Source organism: Hippopotamus amphibius, chromosome 10 (assembly GCF_030028045.1).
Source record: "Hippopotamus amphibius kiboko isolate mHipAmp2 chromosome 10, mHipAmp2.hap2, whole genome shotgun sequence".
Taxonomy (NCBI): domain Eukaryota; kingdom Metazoa; phylum Chordata; class Mammalia; order Artiodactyla; family Hippopotamidae; genus Hippopotamus; species Hippopotamus amphibius.
In genome coordinates this window covers 88,782,144-88,799,861 of record NC_080195.1, presented here as the reverse complement: position 1 = coordinate 88,799,861, position 17,718 = coordinate 88,782,144, and the positions used below count along the sequence as shown (strand labels likewise).

General features: G+C 37.7%; 1 protein-coding gene across 5 annotated transcripts in view; it reads right to left on the bottom strand.

The window, feature by feature from the left end:
* The window catches only part of LOC130830253 (multidrug resistance-associated protein 1-like), an 86,437-nt gene extending 70,246 nt beyond the window's left edge, over window positions 1–16,191 (bottom strand). For all 5 annotated transcript variants that reach the window (XM_057697359.1, XM_057697360.1, XM_057697361.1 and 2 more), the window contains exons 1-2: window positions 16,047–16,191; window positions 10,320–10,381 (exon numbers count right to left, since the gene is read on the bottom strand). In XM_057697359.1, the coding sequence (XP_057553342.1) occupies window positions 10,320–10,381; window positions 16,047–16,118 (134 nt within the window). In that variant the 5' untranslated portion in view covers window positions 16,119–16,191. The remainder of the gene's footprint in view (window positions 1–10,319; window positions 10,382–16,046) is intronic.
* Window positions 16,192–17,718: the final 1,527 nt, after the last annotated feature.

The window sequence follows — 17,718 nt, the reverse complement described above, 5'->3', positions numbered from 1 at the left end:
ACCAAATAAATGAGGAGGAAATAGGAAAAATGCCTGAAAAGGAATTTAGAGTCATGATAGTAAAAATGATACAAAATCTCGATAACAAAATAGAGAAAGTACAAGAAACAGTTCATAAGAACTCAGAAAAACAAACAGCAATGGATAACAAAATAACTGAAATTAAAAATACTCTAGATGCTATAACCAGCAGAATGACTGAGGCAGAAGAACGAATAAGTGAATTGGAAGATAAAATGGGGGAAATAACTGCCACAGAGCAGGAAAAAGAAAAAATAATAAAAAGATTAAAAGACAGTCTCAGAGACGTCACTGATAACATTAAGCGTACCAACATTCGAATTATAGGCATCCCAGAAGAAGAAGAAAACAAGAAAGGGTCTGAGAAAATATTTGAAGAGGTTATAGTGGAAAACTTCCCCAACATGGGAAAGGAAATAATTCACCAAGTCCAAGAAGCACAGAGAGTCCCATACAGAATAAACCCAAGGAGAAATACACCGAGACACATATTAATCAAACTAACGACAATTAAACACAAAGAAAAAATATTAAAAGCAGCAAGAGAAAAGCAACAAACAACATATAAGGGAAAACCCATCAGGATAACAGCTGACCTTTCCACAGAAACTCTGCAGGCCAGAAGAGAATGGCAGGATATCCTGAAAGTCCTGAAAGAGAGAAACCTACAGCCAAGAATACTCTACCCAGCAAGAATCTCATTCAGATTTGAGGGAGAAATCAAAAGCTTTCCAGACAAGCAAAAGTTAAGAGAATTCAGCACCACCAAACCAGCCTTACAACAAGTGCTAAAGGAACTTGTCTAAGTAGGAAACACAAGAAAAGGAAAACACCTACAAATACAAACTCAAAACAATTAAGAAAATGGTAATTGGAACACACATGTCAATAATCACTTTAAATGTAAATGGACTAAATGCTCCAACCAAAAGACACAGACTGGCTGAATGGATACAAAAACAAGACCCTTCTATATGCTGCCTACAAGAAACCCACTTCAGACCAAGGGATACATAGAGACTGAAAGTAAAGGGATGGAAAAAGATATTCCATGCAAATGGAAGTCAAAAGAAAGCTGGAGTAGCAATACTCATATCAGACAAATTAGACTTGAAAGTAAAGACTATTAAAAGAGACAAGGAAGGACACTACATAATGATCAAGGGATCCATCCAAGAAGAACATATCACAATGGTAAATATCTATGCCCCCAATATAGGAGCACCTCAATACATAAGGCAAATGCTAACAGCTATAAAAGGGGACATCGACAGGAACACAATAATAGTGGGAGACTTGAACACCCCACTTACATCAATGGACAGATCATCCAAACAGAATATAAATAAAGACACACAAGCTTTAAATGACACATTAGACTATCTCGACTTAATTGATATTTATAGGACATTCCATCCAAAAACGACAGACTACACGTTCTTCTCAAGTGCACATGGAACATTTTCCAGGATAGATCACATCTTGGGTCACAAATCAAACCTCAGCAAATTCAAGAAAATTGAAATCATATCAAGCATCTTCTCAGACCACAACGCCATGAGACTAGATATCAATTACAGGAAAAAACCTGCAAAAAAGACAAACACATGGAGGCTAAACAATTCACTCTTAAACAACCAAGGAATCACTACAGAAATCAAAGAGGAAATCAAAAAATATCTAGAAACAAATGACAATGAAAACACAACAACCCAAAACCTATGGGATGCAGCAAAAGCAGTTCTAAGGGGGAAGTTTATAGCAATACAGTACTACCTTAAGAAACAAGAAAATGATCGAATAAACAACCTAACCTTACACCTAAAACAACTAGAGAAAGAAGAACAAAGAAACCCTAAAGTGAGCAGAAGAAAAGAAATCATAAAGATCAGGGCAGAAATAAATGAAAAAGAAAGGAAAGAAACCATAAGAAAAATAAATAAAACTAAAAGCTGGTTCTTTGAGAAGATTAACAAAATTGATAAACCATTAGCCAGACTCATCAAGAAAAAAAGGGAGAAGATGCAAATCAACAGAATTAGAAATGAAAAAGGAGAAGTAACAACAGACACCTCAGAAATACAAAACATCATGAGAGACTACTACAAGCAACTCTATGCCAATCAATTGGATAACCTGGAAGAAATGGATACATTCTTAGAAAAATACAATCTTCCAAGACTGAACCAGGAAGAAATAGAAACCATGAACAGACCAATCACAAGTACGGAAATTGAGGCAGTGATTAAAAATCTCCCAACACACAAAAGCCCAGGACCAGATGGGTTCACGGGTGAATTCTATCAAACATTTCGAGAAGAGTTAACACCTATCCTTCTCAAACTCTTCCAAAATATTGCAGAAGGCGGAGCACTCCCAAACTCATTCTACGAGGCTACCATCACCCTGATACCAAAACCAGGCAAAGATGTCACAAAAAAAGAAAACTATAGACCAATATCACTGATGAATATAGATGCAAAAATCCTCAACAAAATACTAGCTAACAGACTGCAACAGCGCATTAAAAAAATCATACACCATGATCAAGTGGGGTTTATCCCTGGGATGCAAGGATTCTTCAATATACGCAAATCAATCAATGTGATACATCATATCAACAAATTGAAGGATAAAAACCATATGATCATTTCAATAGATGCAGAAAAAGCTTTTGACAAAGTTCAACATCCATTTATGATAAAAGCTCTCCAGAAAATGGGCATAGAAGGAAATTACCTCAACATAATAAAAGCCATATATGCAAAACCAAAAGCCAACATTGTTCTCAATGGAGAAAAACTGGAAGAATTCCCCCTAAAAACAGGAACAAGACAAGGGTGTCCACTCTCACCACTATTATTCAACATAGTTTTGGAAGTCTTAGCCACAGCAATCAGAGAAGAAAAAGAAATCAAAGGAATCCAAATTGGAAAAGAAGAAGTAAAATTGTCACTCTTTGCAGATGACATGATATTATATATAGAAAACCCTAAAGACTCTACCAGAAAACTGCTAGCACTCATTGATGAGTTTAGTAAAGTAGCAGGATACAAAATTAATGCACAGAAATCCCTTGCATTCCTATACACTAACAACGGAAGAGCAGAAAGAGAAATTAAGGAAACTCTCCCATTCACCATTGCAACCAAAAGAATAAAATACCTAGGAATAAACCTGCCTAAGGAGGCAAAAGATCTGTATGCAGAAAACTTTAAGACATTGATGAAAGAAATCAAAGACGACACAAACAGATGGAGGGACATACCATGTTCCTGGATTGGAAGAATCAACATCGTGAAAATGTCTGTACTACCCAAAGCAATTTACAGATTCAATGCAATCCCGATCAAATTACCAATGGCATTTTTCACAGAACTAGAGCAAGAAATCTTACGATTTGTATGGAAACGCAAAAGACCCCGAATAGCCAAAGCAATCTTGAGAAGGAAAAATGGAGTTGGTGGAATCAGGCTTCCTGACTTCAAACTATACTACAAGGCCATAGTGATCAAGACAGTATGGTACTGGCACAAAAATAGAAAGGAAGATCAATGGAAGAGAATAGAGAACTCAGAAGTAAGCCCAAACACATATGGGCACCTTATCTTTGACAAAGGAGGCAAGAATATACAATGGAAAAAAGACAGCCTCTTCCATAAGTGGTGCTGGGAGAACTGGGCAGCAACATGCAAAAGAATGAAATTAGAACACTTCCTAACACCATACACAAAAGTAAACTCCAAATGGATTAAAGACCTACATGTAAGGCCAGACACTATCAAACTCCTAGAGGAAAACATAGGCAGAACACTATATGACATCCATCAAAGCGCCATCCTTTTTGACCCACCTCCTAGAATCATGGAAATAAAATCAAGAATAAATGAATGGGACCTCATGAAACTTAAAAGCTTTTGCACAGCAAAAGAAACCATAAACAAGACTAAAAGGCAACCCTCAGAGTGGGAAAAAATAATTGCCTATGAAACAACGGACAAAGGATTAACCTCTAAAATATACAAGCAGCTCATGAAGCTTAATACCAAAAAAGCAAATAACCCAATCCACAAATGGGCAGAAGACCTAAATAGACATTTCTCCAAAGAAGACATACAGATGGCCAACAAACACATGAAAAGATGCTCCACATCACTAATCATCAGAGAAATGCAAGTCAAAGCCACAATGAGGTATCACCTCACACCAGTCAGAATGGCCATCATCACAAAGTCTGGAAACAACAAATGTTGGAGAGGGTGTGGAGAAAAAGGAACTCTCCTGCACTGTTGGTGGGACTGTAAATTGGTACAGCCACTATGGAAAACAATTTGGAGGTTCCTTAAAAAACTACAAATAGAACTACCATATGATCCAGTAATCCCACTACTGGGCATATACCCAAAGAAAACCATAATCCCAAAAGAAACTTGTACCATAATGTTTATTGCAGCACTATTTACAATAGCCAGAACATGGAAGCAACCTAAATGCCCATCAACAAATGAATGGATACAGAAGATGTGGCATATATATACAATGGAATATTACTCAGCTATAAAAAGGGATGAGATGGAGCTATATGTAATGAGGTGGATAGAACTACAGTCTGTCATACAGAGTGAAGTAAGTCAGAAAGAGAAGGACAAATATTGTATGCTAACTCACATATACGGAATCTAAAAATGGTACTGTTGGACTCAGTGACCAGAACAAGGATGCAGATACAGAGAATGGACTGGAGAACTCGAGGTATGGGAGGGGGCCGGGGGTGAAGGGGAAACTGAGAAGAAGCGAGAGAGTAACACAGACATATATAAACTACCAACTGTAAAATAGTCAGTGGGAAGTTGTTGTATAACAAAGGGAGTCCAACTCGAGGATGGAAGATGCCTTTGAGGACTGGGGCGGGGAGGGTGGGGGGGGCTTGGGGGGGCGTCAAGGAAGGGAGGGAAGATGGGGATATGTGTATAAAAACGGGTGATTGAACCTGGTGTACCCCCCAAAAAAATAAATTAAAAAAAAAAAAAAAAAAAAAAAAAAAAGAATATGAGCCATGTGACAGAGCCATTTTGGAGCTGATGCCTGAAAGAGCACAGCAAGATACTGCCAGCCTCTTAGTACTTCCATGTTCCTCCATTCAAAGAGCTGGCCCCAGAGTACATTGTGAGTAATTATGCAAGAACAATGGGTCTAAACTGAGATTTTCCCAGGCAAACTAAGGTGCATGGTCTAGTTACACCACAAAGGTTATTGTGGCAGACAATGATTTACATTTACCTTACACCCATCCCTTCTACCTCATCATCTTCCTACCCACTGGTATTTATTCAGCTGAAAATCTCTTGAACTCAGAGTAAGTCTTTATTCCAGCCACAGAGTTATGAACTATGATTGGTCTAAATCAGTCTAGGTAATCTCATGAACTTTTGCTTGGCATTAATAATATATAGAATAACTCAGTTATGGCTAAGGAAATCTAAACAAAAATCTACTGAGGAGAACTTTCTTTTTAAGAGAAGGTACAAAACAGGGAGTTCCCTGGTGGCCTGCTAGATAGGATTCAGGGCTTTCACTGCCATGACCCAAGTTCAATCCTTTGTAGGGGAACCGAGGTCTCACAAGCCATGCAGCCAAGAAAAATAAATGAAGACACAAAACTTCAAAAGGAGAAAACGCCTGCCTCCCTTTTCCTGACCCTACCTCCTTCCTCCCTGTACTGAGGACATGATGGTCTGAGATGGAGAAGCCATCTTTTGCCACCATGGGTGAAAAGCCAAGTACTAAGGATAGGGGCTGGAAAGATAGAAAAAGCCTGGGTCCTTGATGTTTCTGAGGTAGTTCACCAGCCTTATTCCCAGCTGGTGAACTACCCAATAACATAAGAAAGTAAATACCTATCTGTTTAAGCTACTATTATTTGGCTATTCTGTTCCCTGAAGCCAAGCATACTCCTAAGTGATGTAGTTCAGATATACTCAGTGTTGAGCTTGATGACATGACTTGTTCAATAAGAACTTAAAATCACATTTAAACCCGGGTGTTCTGACTCTATAGCTTCAGTTCTTTCCATTATAAAGTATATTAGTCCAAGAGACCATAACAAAGTATTACACTACTCCAAATTGGAACTGCTTTCATTGTCATTGCTACTGAACAATCTGAATTGATTGACCCTGGGATGGATTTAAACTCTGCGGTAACCAGTCTCCACTGGACTCAATTTTACTTTTATTACACTACCTAATAACATATTACAATTCATATTTAACAAAAAAGCTTAAACGTACTAAGAAAGGACCTTCTGTAATCATGTTTCTGTTGGCTCAATATGCTGGACATTTTCCTGCAGTGCACTTTTAAAAACATATTAAGCAATAAACTACTTTTATGTCATATTAAGTCCTTCTATTCCGTTCCACAAAATAAATATTCATTTTCAAAATAAGATTGCATTGATTTTCACAAAAGCATTTTTAATAACATTTACTGCCTCAGCATTTTGAGTTAGAACTGTGCAAAACTCAGCGGTTTTGGTTCACGGGGATAAGTGACCCCTGGCTTTCATGCTGAGTCTCCAAATAATGCAGCATCTAAAAGTGACACTTAAACTGAATTGCTTGTGGTGTACGTGGGTCGGCTGTGACTTCCCTTTTCCCAGGTGTGGGCTTCTCCCACCTCTTTCGCTCTTCTCTGGTTTTACTTTTATACATAAGCAGCCAGGAAAAGGGGAAGTGGTGTTTCTTTAAATCAACTGATGGGGCAGCTTTTGGAAAACAACTAGGACCAATAGTTGACCCTCCCAATGAGTGAAATGTAGCATGCACCATGTCCCACAAACTTGTGCGCTTTAGTCCTAAGCAACAGTAAAGGTACATACATGGATCTTGTGTTTTTAGATTGATACTTCCTTTCAAAGAACATTTACTTAAATTACTTTGAGTCTAACAACTCTCTAAAGCATGCACAGCAATATTAATTTCCCATTTTTACAGATGGTTAAGTAGCAGGAACTCTAGGGACTGGTTACAGGTTTTTAAATGTGATATACACCAGTGCTAACTTAACCAAAGGCAGACAATGTCATTAAGTGCAATTTTTCCACTCTGTATTCAATTTTGTTACGTTAGAGAGAATTTTGAGTTTATTTAACAAGTGTGCATAAATATCTCATCCAACTGATGTTAAAGGCAGTAAACCAGTGGCAGCTGGCTAGGAGGATGAGATGAAAAGTAAATTTTGTAGATGAGTAATAATTGAATACTTGGAAAGTAGAGATATATAGTAGCATTATCAATTTCCTTATTGCTAGTCACCTTTTTAAACATTTATGGAAAGGGGTGACTGTGTGTTGGGAAAAGGCAAGAAGTCAGTCTGTACAAAAATAGTAGGCTAGGATGAAGTCAGGTAATGTACAAGTTTTATTAACACGTGAGCAAAAGGTAGGACAGATTGAATAGTGTACCCCTGGTTAAAATAATAATTCAATTGTGACCTATAAAAACTTTAACAAGATTTTTCCATGTATGTCAAGAGGATTATTCTTTGACCATGAATATTATACACTGGTGACAGATTATATTTGCTAATAAAAACTTCATAAGTTATTTGGTCATCAACATGATCTAGACAGCTACTACCTTAGGAATTAAAGCTCATAGGCATATAATTTCCTAATTATTAGTATCATCTGAGCACATTTTAATTGAATTATCCATATAATTATGGGAGCTTGAATTTGGCATAGAAATAATTTCTGACTTCATTCCGTAACTCAGAGAACAGATCTGAGAACACAATTAACCACTGTCTTCAAAGAGACATTCTCGTAAACAATAGCTATGTTTCAGCTGTAATTGTTTGATCACCAGATAAGAAACCACATTAGATTAATGCCAATGACAGTTTCAGATAATGGTGTGCCATGAAAATATTTCCTATATAGTTCTGAGATGTTAAATTTAAACAGAAAATAAATGTGATACTAAAATTATAGCTTATTGGTTGTTTGATCTAAGATGTTAATGTCAAGATATTGAGTTGCCATATTTTAAAATTTGCCATGATTTATCTTGCTTATTAAATTTAATTTCAGCTTCTTACTTTAAGCCTCCTCAAATGCTATTTGTAATATTTAACATAAGTGCATATAGTTTTTGAGTTTGATAATAAACATTTTTAAAGTACATTTACTTAAAATTATTTGCATCATTTAAATACTATGATAGCCTGTGACTTAAAAATGACAGTCTGAAATTTTTAAAGCCAGTGTAGATATCACTCTTTCTCTCAATTCATGAATGAGATAGAACTCAGGTTTGGAAAATGTATCTATACATATACAAATTTGAAAAATCAAAATTGTTAACTGTAAATAGCCCACGATCACATTGTTTCTATTTAACCTTTATTTTTTCTAGTGCATAACTTAATGTAGCATACTGGCATAAAATTTTTGCCATCCTCTTTAAGGGATTCCTAGATTTGTGTAACTTGGAATTCTTAGAATAATTCAACCTCTTCTGCCCAATTATTTGCTCATTCACTATATTAGTTTTCTTCTTCAAGAGCTTTCATAAAAATCACCAATCATCTTTACAACGGAGAAAACTCAGTTCTTATTTCAATTTACCCCTTTTCAATATTTAGCCCTATTGGTCACTTAGTATTTCTCCTTTTTTGACAATTTTCCTGGCTTTCAATCACATGCTTTATTTGGTTTGTCTCTAATATTCTGAATATTTAGCTTCCTTTGCAGCCTCCTCCTCCTTCACTGTTTAAATATCAAGGATGCCTAATGTCCTGTTTGTTCATCCTATCCAATAGGCTCTCCTTCTGGATGATCTCAATCGTGCTCATGGCTTCAACTACTGATCTACACTCAATGACTCTCAAATCCACATCCATAGCCCTGAGATCTACATTTCAAACACCTGTTAGCTATTTTTTTTATGGGGATGAGTCAGGCATTGGAAATTGAGACTTCCCCAAACTGAACTCACAAATTTTTCACAACACCTGAACCTCTCAGTTATCTAAGCCAGAAATTGAGATTTATTCAACACTTCTCCTAGTTCCTCAATTTCCTCATACAACCAATGCTCTCTCCTAAATAGCTCTTAAATCTGTTCCTTCCTCTTCATTATCTTTATCATTACCACAGTTCAGACAGTAACCATAAATCTACCAGGATGCCCAAAGAGCCTCATAACCACTCTCTCTGTCTCCATTTTCATCTCCGACATATCATATCTAAAGAATTGCAAATGTGATTTTCTGAAGTGCAAACAGTATGTCACTCTCTATTGAAAATCCTTCCCTGGCTTCTCACTATCTTCAGGATGTCCTAGAGAACTCTTTCTGATCTGTCCTTCCAGCTTGATCTCTTGCCACACCAACATCCTGCAATGTGGAAGGATCAGTACCCTGCCTCGTGGTTTGCTTATGGTATTTGCTCAACTTGGAGTGCCACTGGCTCACCCCTACACTTTTTAAATGTTGGGTTAAACCATTAATCACTTGTGAAACATTATCTAACTGTGCAAACTTTGTTAGATGACACTCCTGAAAATTGTTTCTCCACCATGCTTATGTTGTCCTTTGCCTTTTTGGGTAATTGATAGTGCACTCCTTAATCTTTCTAATTCTACTATGAATTCCTGGAAGACAGGATCTAGTCATTTATCTCTGCATTTTTAAAGATTAGCATAATGTAGGGCATCTAGTATAAAATCAGCCTTTTCTCTCTCTTTTTTTTTTTAAAGCATTCATCTACTCTTGAGAATGTATCTGTAGATCCAATTGGGCAATTTTGTCTCTACCAATTGTAGAGAAAGGAACATTAAGTTAAGACGATAAATTTAGTTTCATATTATCATAAAATTTCTGTAGAGAAAATACACTTCTAAAGAAAGCTTCTGAATTTATAAAATTAGAAAAAAAATCAACTCTTCTCATTTAATATGATGTAATTCTTGTGTTAAAGCCCTCATCACACATTATAGATGAATAACTCTATGAGAAGAATCACATTATGTCTTACAAAAATGATTGTGTGTGTGTTAATAGTAGTATACATAAGTATATATGAGAGCATTTCCACTAAAGAGTAGAATAACCAACCAAACAAACACAAAAGTGAAACATGAACCCAGAAAAACTGACTTCTAACATCAGGTCAGTGTGCTCCTACATGGGTATCAACGGACAAGTTACTTCCTCTCCCTGAGCCTCAAATTTTCTCATCTGTAAATCTTCCTCGGTTTGGTATACTACAGATAAGTTAGTAAAATTCCTACCTGCTAAACCAGGAATAGGTCATCTTACTGAAGAATGAAGCATCTTTCTCTGGACTGCATTTCTAAAGAAAAAAAGAAAAATATAACAACTAGTGTATGCCTTTATTTTACATTTGAAATATCTTTGTCAGCAAGTGGGAAAGTAAACATGAAATCATTTATGCTTCAGCTATGTTGACATCATAATCTTTAAGGAATACAATTATGATATTCTTGGACAGTGGTTGCACTAGAGGAATTTTAAGATTTCTCCCAACACTGCAACTGTTTACATAGTAAGAAACCATGTAGAAAAGGAAAATTATTTCTAAAATTCCTAACACTTCCTCTCTCTATATATATATATACATATAGATATATATAGCTCCTCAAATATATATGATTGTGTATATATATACATGCATGTGTGTATGTATATGAATACATGTATATACACAACCTAGCTTACATATATGTATAAGCTAAATTTAAAACATTTTAATAGCTGAATTAAGGAACAGTTTTGTAGGTATGACCTCACACTGGTTAGAATGGGCATCATCATACAGCCACTAGGGAGAACAGTATGGAGGTTCCCTGAAAAACTAAAATAGAATTACCATATGACTTGCAATCCCACTACTGGGCATATACTCAGAGAAAACCATAATTCAAAAAGACACATGCACTCCAATGTTCATTGCAGCACTATTTACAATAGCCAGGTCATGGAAGCAACCTAAATGTCCATCGACAGATGAATGGATAAAGATGTGGTACATATATACAATGGAATATTACTCAGCTGTGAAAAGGAACAAAATTGGGACATTTGTAGAGATATGGATGGACCTTAAGACTGTCATACAGAGTGAAGTAAGTCAGAAAGAGAAAAACAAATATCTTATAGTAACACATATATGCAGAATATAGAAAAATGGTACAGATGAACCGGTTTGCAAGGCAGAAATAGAGACCCAGATGTAGAGAACAAACATATAGACACCAAGTGGGGAAAGCAGGGAGGATTGGGGGGGAATGAATTGGGAGATTGGAATACCAAATTGTACACTCTAAATATATGCAGTTTATTGTATGTTAACTATATCTCAATAAAAATTCTTAAAAAAAAAAGAAACGGTTTTGTCTTTCTTCTGAAAAGCAAAAAAATAATAGACTATAATAGGCATTTGGTTTACTTCTGTGTGTTTAATTGTGTAATTTGTATAAATGTATAAATACATACATAATTATATATTTGTCACAATTGCATATTATTTGGGGAGGTTATAATACTTCCATAAAATTCTTCCCACTGGCCTGGTAAGTTCAACCAAATGAGGAGGGATTTAAAAGGGAATTTCTCAAAAATCATAATTTTACATTTTTAAGGTCAGCATCAATCTCTGTCTTTTAAAAAGTTCAACTAATCACAATATTAAATTTCATTCTTAGAAACTGTCCCAAATTTAACAATTTTTGCATTGATCCTCTCTAATCCAGTGCTATTTCATATTCAAAGCGTTTACCATATTTTTAAAAATTCTGATTCTGGAAGTAATGAGTGAAACAATATTTCATCCTGTACAGCAAAATGTCCTAACTACAAGGAGAAAGCATGATACTTGCTCCAAATCTGTTCTCTGAGTTACAGCAAATGATATACTATAAATCATTGAAGATATATGTATGTATATACATGTACATATACATATATATGTCTACACACACACACACAGTTGACCCTTGAACAACATGAGTTTGAACTGCATGGATTTGAACCTTTGGATTTTTTTTCAATAGGAAGTACTACATAATCAGAGGTTGTTTGAATCTGGGGATGCGGAACTTTGGATGTGGAGGAACAGCAAAAATGGAAAGCTGACTATAAATTACAGGTGAATTTTTGACTTCAGTGAGGCTCAGCACCCTTAACCTCTGTGTTGTTCAACAGTCAACTGTAATTCAACAAATTGGTATCTATCCTTATACGATCATTTCAAGAAGTAAATGCTGTGACAGACGTAAAACTTTCATCCCATAGTGGCCCCAAACAACCACGCAAACGTGTGAACTATAAAACTGTCACAACTCGTTAGTAAACATATTATTTGGAAAATAAGTACATATATCAGTGGGGAAAATGTTCTGAAAACTCTCTGATTAACTCGGAGGTCACATATTATTTTACAGGGAGTTGCCAATTTGATGACTGGCCACCAATGTGAACATTGTATTCGCATCCAAAATACATATATTTCTGTGGCTGACTGCAAATGGCTACAAATTCTTTGCAGTTTTTCCCATCAAGAGACAGACTCTATCTCCCACTCCTTGAATCTGGGCTGGCATTGCTTCTTGTTTTGATCACGAGAATGCAACAGGAGTGACGTTAAGAGAACTCCAACTCTAAGCTTCAAGAGGCTTGCTATGCTTGGAACCCTGAGTGAACCACGACTGAGCCCCAGCTAACCTCCTGGAGGATGAGAGACCACATGGAGGAGAAGCGAGGTTCTCATCTGACAGCCTGTTATCCTGGCTGACAGCTTGAAAACTGCCAGACTTAATGAGGAAATTGGTCCTACATTATCCAGCCACCAGCCAACTCTCCAGCTGACAGTACGTGCCTGAGAGAGCTCAGCAGAGATCAGCCAAGCTAACCCAAACCAGGACATGATCCAGCTTGTCCAGAGAATCATTAGCTAAATAAAAAAGGTTGTTGTTTTCAGAGCCAAAGCCTTGCAAAGCTACTAGACAAGGTTACCTTAGCAGGACAAGAAATAGGTATTTGATTTAATATTTACTCTAGGCCCATTTTCCACGTGAAAGCATCTTATACAAGGCTCTTTGGGTCCTCTGGTAAATAGCCTCCTTAGATGTGGGCCAGGCATCTTATACTGAAGTCTAAGCATATTTACTTCCCAGAAGAAATGGAAGGCAGGTAAAATATCTGGTAAAGGTAATTAAGCCTTACCAAGCAGCAACAGTGTATAAGACTTCTCACTGAGTGTATTATTGATATATTGCTGCAAAGCAACATCCGTGTTGAAAACCAGGCATGACAATTCTGAGAGTATCTTTCAGTGTTCTAATTCACTACCATTTTCTCCATTGGACATTTCGCAATCCTTCTAACTCAACTATTCTCTCTCTGACAGCACTTCCTCTGCAGATGTAATTGACACCAAATGATTTCTCATTTCTTTAGTCTCCCCAAGCCCACTACAGGCCTTTGTTTTATAAGCTATTTTATTATCTTTGTAATTATCTACCACTGGACATATAGTAGGCATCCCATAACAGGTCTTGATGTCAATGACTTAGGGGCAATTTTCATTTGAACGGTGGTCCTATGATTTCTGAATTATGACGGAGGAGCAGGAAGTTTCGCTCATAGCATAGCTTAGGTCCAGGATTTAGTGAAAAGTGTTGCTCTCAGTCTTCTTCGGGTTCAACCTTGAGATGTGGCCTCCTGAGGGTATATTTTGTGTGATTGCTACAGTTAACAATATCCTACAACCCCTTACTTCAGAAGCTTCCTTTGTGGGTATTAAAGGAGGGTCCTGGGAATCACGAAGGAAGTTATGGGAAAATGGAAGTTATGGGAAGGAAGGCTCAAGGAAAAAGGAGAACATCTAGAAAGCAGAAAGAACTATGTTTCTTAATCACTTATTATGTGCCAGAGCCTATACTAACTATATTATTAAATATAATATCTTTGTTGTGGGACTATGTCATCCCCATTCTGCAGGAGAGGAAACTAAGACCTAGAGTTTAAAGAAACTTGCCCAAGGGCCTCCAACTGAGAAGTATAAAAGACTAGATTGAATCTGCTAAATTCATTCTATTTTCCAGTCATAATTCTATACTCTCAGCTCTACCTCATACACACCGCTGCTGTTTGCTGCTACTTAGGAACACATTTCCACTTGTCCACTGCCTTATACTTCACTTCTCCTGGCTAAATCTTACTTGTACTTCAGTCCTCTGTAGGATTTATTGCCTTTGGTGATTCCTGTGGTCCCATCCCAACCTCCAAGGGCTCAGATTCTTGTTCTGTGTTACCATAGCAATCGCAACATACTCCTCCAGACCGATTTAAAGGCTCTTCAGATTTGTCCTCCCTGAATTACCCTCACTCTTACCTGACTATCCAGTCATTTGCATACGGGTGCTTCTGTCCTGCTAGACTTAGTTTCTCTGGAGGACAGAAATATGTTTGATTTATCTTTATATTTCCAGGGCCCAGGGCATAACATGTTTTAGATGACTGAATATGTGAATGGATGAACGAATGAATGCTGATCACTACCAATCAAAATTTTTCGAGGTTTTCTATTCATAGGTCACTATGCCAGCCCTAGAAACTCAATCAGAAAGTCATGTTCTTGGCTTATAGGTTAGCTTGGGATTTTTATCTGAGATCTATTACGTCAAAAATATAAAGCCTCAGCAATGAAATGTAATCATACAATGTTTTCAACATGCTTTGAAGCCATCAATTGCTTTTTTAAACTTGGCATCATAGAAGTAAGAAATAGAAAATGAAATTAAAAGGAATATTTTCAATCTTGTCTAAATGGATTCTTGGTCCATAAAGCTACTGAGGGTGAGTAATAGTCAAGGAAATAAACAGCACTGGAATCTTAGCAGAAGGGTCAAGTGGAATTTGGGGTGAGGCAGTTGAGTCATAATCTCCCACCCCCCTGTTTGTAATTCACTGCCTTTGGCCAGTTAGACGAATGATATTCAACCAGTTTGGCTGATTAAGCCTGCCTGCCATGTCTAAAGTAGAAAAAGGTATATTGTCCTGGTGGAGCTTTTTCATATTTTAAGGGACTTATCTAATACCTATATTTTATAGATTTAAAAGAGTACTTTACATATAATTTGTTTTAATTTTAAAGAAATTTAGGGTGTCGTATGTAAGCAGAAGAACAGCTGTCAGATTTATCTGAGGCTTGGAGTTACTAACACAACCCAAGATCAGAACAAGGTACTCAATTTGAAATCTTTTTTTTTTTTTTCCTTTTTAGTACTACGGAACTACTTGTGTTAAAGACTATTTCTAAGACCCGGTTTTGTATCGTTATGGGAAGCAAAACAAATAGAATTTTTATTAGGGAAATTCTCCTGATATACAATTGCAGGGTTTATTTCCCTGTACTACTGCCTTAGCACATGACTTCTATTGTGGAAGAAGCACATGGTGGGGGGGGACGTGCGGGCAAGGCACAGTCAGATGTCTGCAGTTTCTGAATTTGCCCCAGGCTTGTGTCCCAATACCATGTCAGCTGACATACAAGAGTTTATTTATCCCGGATCTCTCCTGTGGTTTCAATGGGTTCTATTACTGGTTGCAGAATCCCATCCCTACCTCTGCCTCTTCAGCCGAAGTCAGGTCCATTCATGCTTTTTTCAAATGCTTGTTTCTGTTTACAGGGGATTCACTTATCCCTTCAAAGCTGCCTCTTTCTCTTCTCCAGCAGCCACCTTGACTGAGCTCATGCTGGCTGAAGTTTCACACCACCCTGGGGACTGATCTCAGTTCTCCCTACTGTGTGTGTATCTGTGTTCTGTGTGTGTCTGTCTGTGCTGTCCGTGTGTGATTACTACGAAAACAGGGATCTAAGACATCAGTTCGCGCTTCAGGGTCTGGACAGTCAGCTCTCCACACTTCCCTTCGCCCCAGACTGGCCGGAAACCACCCCCGCCCCCGGCTCCCCCACCTCCACCAAGAAGCTTTACCTGCGCCTCGGGGCCCTGGGGGACCCGCTGGTAGGAGCCACTGGCACCCCACCTTCCCAGGCTGGAAAACATCGTCCGCGCAGACTCCCGGCGACGGGGAGTGGAGAGAGGGCCGCGGCTGTCACCTGTCTTGGCAGGGGACCGGCAATCCGGCGCCTGGATGGTGGGAGGACGCGAGCACTCAGCCCCAAGAGTCAGCGGTCGCCCTGCCCTCCGCCAGCCCTTCCAGCAAGCGCCCTGGGCGGGGAAGGAAGGGAGAGAGGAAGGGGAGGGGCGGGGTGGGAAGAAGTGGCACCTTCTGTAGAGGCCAGAGATCTCTGCCTTTGGGGGGATTTGCACTTGACTCAGTAATTCTCACTCAGTTTCCAGGGTTGCTCTGTTAGAAAATGTGTCCCTTTATAATAGAAGCACAAAGATCTTTCCCCCTTGGGATGGCATTTACGTGTTCGCAAACACAATGTTAACAGCTGTCCCCTACAGAAAACTGTGAAGGGTAACAGGGGTCAGTAGAATTTTACAGAGTGAATTTAGCTGCAAGGGCTCTAAAATTAGAAACTAATGAAATGCTTCCCTTAGTATTAGAAAACAATAACAGTATAGGGAATCCAAATTTTACTTTTCAAATTAATCATGAAGCTGTGTAATAAATGGAAAAACTTCATAGTAACTAGGATTAGCAAAGAACTAAATGAACTACATGATGTGTAAATGCGGATATGAAAATTATGGATAGTATTTTGACTTTTGATAAATACTGCTGGATCATGAACCTTGTATAAAGAAGTATTGGTGTATGAACAAATCACTTTTCATGAGATGCATCATTGGTCTAATGAAATATTTAGTTTCAATTCACTTAGAACTTGAAATAACAGAAGAGGGGGTAATTCTAAGAATACTGTATAATTGGTATAAGGATAAGGCAATGTGATAATTTTACAGGGATGGGTATTATGTTTCAGGACCAAGGAACATTCTGTCTGCTTCTTGAAATTAATGTTAGAGGTAGATGGAAAGAACTGAGTATTTAGGAAAAGAAAAGACCACCACCCTGGAGAAAGGGGCTCAAAGATGTTACTTAGGGGGAGTTTTGGCCTGCCCACAGAATGGGTCAAACTGAGAAACCAAAAATGTCTACAGAAGGATTAGACCAAATGATACCTCGCAGAATTAAAGTACTGGGGAATGTTTAGAACACCATTTACTGGCCTTTTTTTCTCTTCAGACCATATTTGTCTGGCCCTATGCAAAGAGGAAGTTGTAGGTTTCACTTTAATATAAATGTATCTGTGAAGAATTGAAATGGAAGTTGAGGACTTAGAAATTTTGTTTCACATCCTCCAGAACTTTTCACAAATTCATATACCAATTTGGGCACATCTTTTACTCAGCAGCCTCAGCCTGAGGTGCCCTTTCCACATCTGCACTTTTAAATTATTCACTCTGTGGATTCTTTGCAGAAAAGGCAAGATCTTATAGAGATAGTTCCTGCTTTTTTCAGCTATAAGGAAAAAAGGATCTTAAACCTGTACATTAGAGGGGGAAGCCAGGAAAAAGAAAAAGCCTAGAAATAGCTCAGGCTCCAAACTCAACATACCTCTTCCTTCTTTCAATTGAGATTAATCCCCTCAGGAAAGGGTGGTTCTAGCAACTGGAAACAGACATATTTTCA